This window comes from Hemitrygon akajei, unplaced genomic scaffold (assembly GCF_048418815.1).
Source record: "Hemitrygon akajei unplaced genomic scaffold, sHemAka1.3 Scf000064, whole genome shotgun sequence".
NCBI lineage: Eukaryota > Metazoa > Chordata > Chondrichthyes > Myliobatiformes > Dasyatidae > Hemitrygon > Hemitrygon akajei.
In genome coordinates this window covers 2,006,781-2,010,962 of record NW_027331950.1, presented here as the reverse complement: position 1 = coordinate 2,010,962, position 4,182 = coordinate 2,006,781, and the positions used below count along the sequence as shown (strand labels likewise).

The following is a 4,182-nucleotide window of genomic DNA, read 5'->3' as shown; positions in this document are numbered from 1 at the left end:
ATTCAGTTGGCCTACCTAATAGCAGGAAGGGAAGGGGTGGCAGCGGCAGTGAAATTAAGCGACGAGCAGACTGACTGGTTTCAGGCTGGTGTTGAGTCGGCACCGCATGTCACGCTGGCCATTGCCCCTGGGTACGAGGCACGGAATCTTGGCCCAATGGTCTGCGCGGCGCTGCAGTGCCAGTACAGGATAGTGGGAGGGGGACCGGAAGAAGTGTCCCTAGATGGCTGCTTCCAGAGACGTCCTCTTGCCCTCAGAGAGGAAGGCTTGTACGAGAAGCGTACAGTGGAGCGCGCCCTACACCTAGATACCGTAGATCATAGGGAGGCCGCCCAGATCCTTCGGGATGCTAACCCCTCCCTATGGACCACTCATCCCCATGACACCGGGCGCCTCAAAGGGGCAGTGCGGCTCCAGCTTAAACCCGAGGTCAAACACTGCGTCTGGGTGCCCCAATATCCCTTGTCCCCGGACCAAGTCGCGGGGATTGGGCCCACCATTGAGGGACTCCTGGAGGTCAGGGTGCTGCGACGTATAGAGGGAGGTCGGTGGAACACGCCGATCCTTCCTGTGTCCAAGGGCCTGGGAAAAGGGTGGCGAATGGTCCACGACCTCAGGGCAATTAATGACGCCACTGAGACCTTGAATCTAAAGGTTCCGGACCCTTACGTTGCCCTCCACGCCCTTAACCCATCCATGCAGTATTATTCGGTGGTAGATTTAGCAAATGCCTTCTTCTGTCTCCCCCTCCATCCCGATTGTCAGGCCTGGTTTGCCTTCACTTTCCAAGGCTGCCGGTACACTTACAACAGGCTCCCGCAGGGCTACAAGGACTCTCCTGGCCTTTTCAGCGCAGCACTCACACCCATCCTTCGGGCCCTTCCGCTCCCGGCGGACACCACCATTGTCCAATATGTTGACGACCTCCTTGTTGCCAGTGTTACCGATGAAGCTAATCTGGAGGCTGTTCGCGTTCTCCTGGACGCGCTGGCAAGGGAGGGATTCAAGGTCAAAAAATCGAAATGCCAGATAGCACGCCGATCGGTAGCATTTATGGGCAGAATCATAGGGAAGGGGGGTACGACTCTCTCGGATGCCCACCGCGAGGCCATTCTCTCGTATGGGCTTCCCCGGACCGTGCAGGATATGATGGCTTTCCTTGGCCTATGCGGCTACTCCCGAACTTGTCGGTCTCACTGGCCCCTTGCGAGCCATGATCACGGAGGCCGGGACTAAGCGCCTCAAGAGCACCCTCAGCTGGGACTCTACGAGGGAAACCGCTTTCCGACAGGTAAAGCAGGCCCTTGGGGCTGCTGCTGTACTGGCCCATCCCGACTACCGCCGGGAATTCCACCTGGACGTTTCTGAGACTGATGGGCGGGCGAATGCGGTCCTCTATCAGCGCGACCGAGGATCCCGGCGGGTCCTGGGCTACTATAGCTGCCGACTTGAGCCCGTTGAGCAGGGACAGCCTGCTTGTGCCCGTTTTCTAGCGGCTGTCACTCGCGCTGTGAATCACACCTCCCATATTGTCCTGTGCCACCCCCTGCTGATCCACACGGATCACAGTGTCAGCGCGCTGCTAGCGTCTGACGCCTTCAGTTTCTCGGCTAATCGACAGATAAAGATGGAGGACACCCTCCTAGCCCCGCACATCTCTTTCAAGCCGACCCGTGACCATTCCCGTAACATGACCGCGGGGGTCAATTCCGGGACGCTAGAGGCCCACGATTGCGTTGCACGTGTGGCCGAGGAGCGAAAGGTCCGGCGGGATCTATTCATGGAACCCCTTGATGAGCCCGATTGGGACCTCTTCACGGATGGTAGCAGTCGCAGGGATGACACCGGTGTACGGGCCTCGTACGCGGTGGTGCAGCGGCAGGGCCGGGCATTCCGGACCCTGGAGGCAGACGAGATCCCACAACCAGCCTCAGCCCAACTGGCCGAGGTCTACGGCCTCCTGCGCGCCTTAGAGCTTAGTGAGGGTTTGCGAGTCAATATTTACACCGACTCTAACTACGCGTGGGGGGCTGTGCATGTAGAGGGAGCAGCTTGGATCCGGCGGGGTTTCAGGACTGCGGCTGGTACCCCGGTGAAGCATGAAGGACCTCTCCGCAGGTTACTAAGGGCAGTCCGCCTACCGACTCAGGTCGCAGTGATAAAGGTGGCAGGCCACAGCTCCTCAAACACCCCCGAGGCTAGAGGTAATGATGCAGCTGACAGGGCGGCAAAAGCCGCAATTCAAATGACCACCCTGAGGTCCGGGAGGGACACCTCAGACTGTGAACCTCTGGCCCAGCCGGAATCCCGAGGTTTACAGGTCGCTCCGTTGCTCCAAGCGGATGCTCTGCTCCACCTTGCTGAGTTACAGGGGGCAGCATCGGAAGCAGAGCGTCAGGGGTGGGTTAACAAGGGAGCTGCTCGACAACACTTCACTGTGGGAGATACGGACCACCATATATGGCGGTCCGAGGGAGGGGAGATAGTAGCACCCAGGGCATTACTACCGTCACTATTTAAGGAGATCCATGGGCCCACCCACATAGGGATAGCCAAGGTAATAAAACTTATAAAGAATCACTGGTGGGCTCCAAAATTGAAGGAGCACATGGAAAATTTGAGAGCTGAATGTAAAATCTGTAATGAACACAATGCCCGGAAACCACTGCCTCATCCGATGCTCAAATTCCCCAACCCCACGGGACCATGGCAGGAAATTTGTATGGATTTCACGGACATGGGAGCAAGATTAAGGACCCCCAAGAACCACCGATACCTGTTAGTTATAGTGGACCGATTCTCGAGATGGGTAGAAGCTTTCCCCACGAGGGCGGAGGATGGTGAGACGGTGGTCAACATCCTTACCCAGGAACTGATTCCCCGATACGGTGTCCCCACTAAAGTCTGTACAGACAATGGCACCCACTTTAAAAACGAACACTTGGCCAGAGTAGAGGGTGTTCTAGGGATAACCCATCGGTTCGGCAGTGTCTACCACCCAGAAAGCCAGGGCCTAGTGGAAAGAGCAAATCGAACCATAAAAGACAAAATTGCAAAAGTAATGGCAGGCACCCAGCTCACTTGGGTGGAGTCTCTCCCCCTGGCTCTGATGTCCATGCGGCAAGAAAAGAATGGGGAAACCTTTCTAACACCACACGAGATACTGACAGGGCGCTCCATGCCCGGACCGCGCACATCACCACGGTGGGAGGAAAACTGGGAGACAATGAATCAGGACATGACCCAATACATGAGAGTCCTGGGCCAGATGGTGAGGCTCATAGCTAAGCAAGTCAGGAATGCCCACCCTGAGGACGCACCCCCCGAGCTGCCGCTAAAAATAGGAGATGAGGTCTACCTGCGGCAGCCAGGGCGCTCCTCCTGGAGCGAGCAGCGATGGCATGGCCCGTACCCTGTTACAGAAATTTCAAACAATACACTCAAGGTAGGAAGGGAGGGGGACAATAACTGGCACCATTTCTCGCACTGCTCTAGGACAAAGAAAGGAAGACCGATTGATCCCGATTCCGACATAGAGGAGGAGGAAGCCGAGGAAGATGACGCCATGGAAAACCCTGATATGGGTAGGAGTAATGCTCCTAGGTAAGGCGCCGATGGCCGAAGCGGGAAGGGGAGGAGATGCGTGCGGAGCAAATATCATCCTTAATGCGGACCCTCATACAGGTAGGACATTCCAGTTTGACCTGTGCGATGTGATCAACTGTTGGGGCGACAAGAAAGCCTGGACTGGGTATAACGTCTACATGTGTCCATTCACCTTGGGATACCCGAACCCATGGGTAAAGGAGTGTAGCGCATGGATAAATGTATGGTGTTGGACAGGCCCAGACCAGTCCTGGCTGGATAAGAGGCCAAACAATTGAGGGTCCTCCAAACCCTACTATGAGTTTAAGAGGAAGGTGAGCCTTTACAGGGGCTCTGTTTGGGGAAGAAAGCAGGGAGTGAATCCGTTAATCCTGACACTCAAGGAAGAAATACACAACCCTTTTAGTATGAAGGGATGGTCGTCACAGACCTGCTCCACTCGTCGCGGGTCAGAGGTCAGGGAGCATGGGGCGGGGGGCGTGCTCTATCTGATCATAAGGGCGGACGTGACAGGCCGAGACCCATGGGGAATTATCCGGATCAATCTGGGAACCCACACAGACCCAGGATTGGGTC

General features: G+C 56.3%; 1 protein-coding gene across 1 annotated transcript; it reads left to right on the top strand.

Annotated features, from left to right (window-relative positions):
* Window positions 1-1,213: 1,213 nt before the first annotated feature.
* LOC140721918 (protein NYNRIN-like) lies at window positions 1,214-3,798 on the top strand. The gene has a single exon (XM_073036740.1). It carries the CDS (start codon window positions 1,214-1,216, stop codon window positions 3,605-3,607), a length of 2,394 nt encoding a protein of 797 aa, XP_072892841.1. The 3' UTR covers window positions 3,608-3,798.
* The last annotated feature ends 384 nt before the right edge of the window (window positions 3,799-4,182 follow it).

Bases quoted from the DNA above. Each gene is read 5' to 3' on its own strand.
- LOC140721918 (XM_073036740.1), top strand. From the start codon at position 1,214: ATGATCACGGAGGCCGGGACTAAGCGCCTCAAGAGCACCCTCAGCTGG.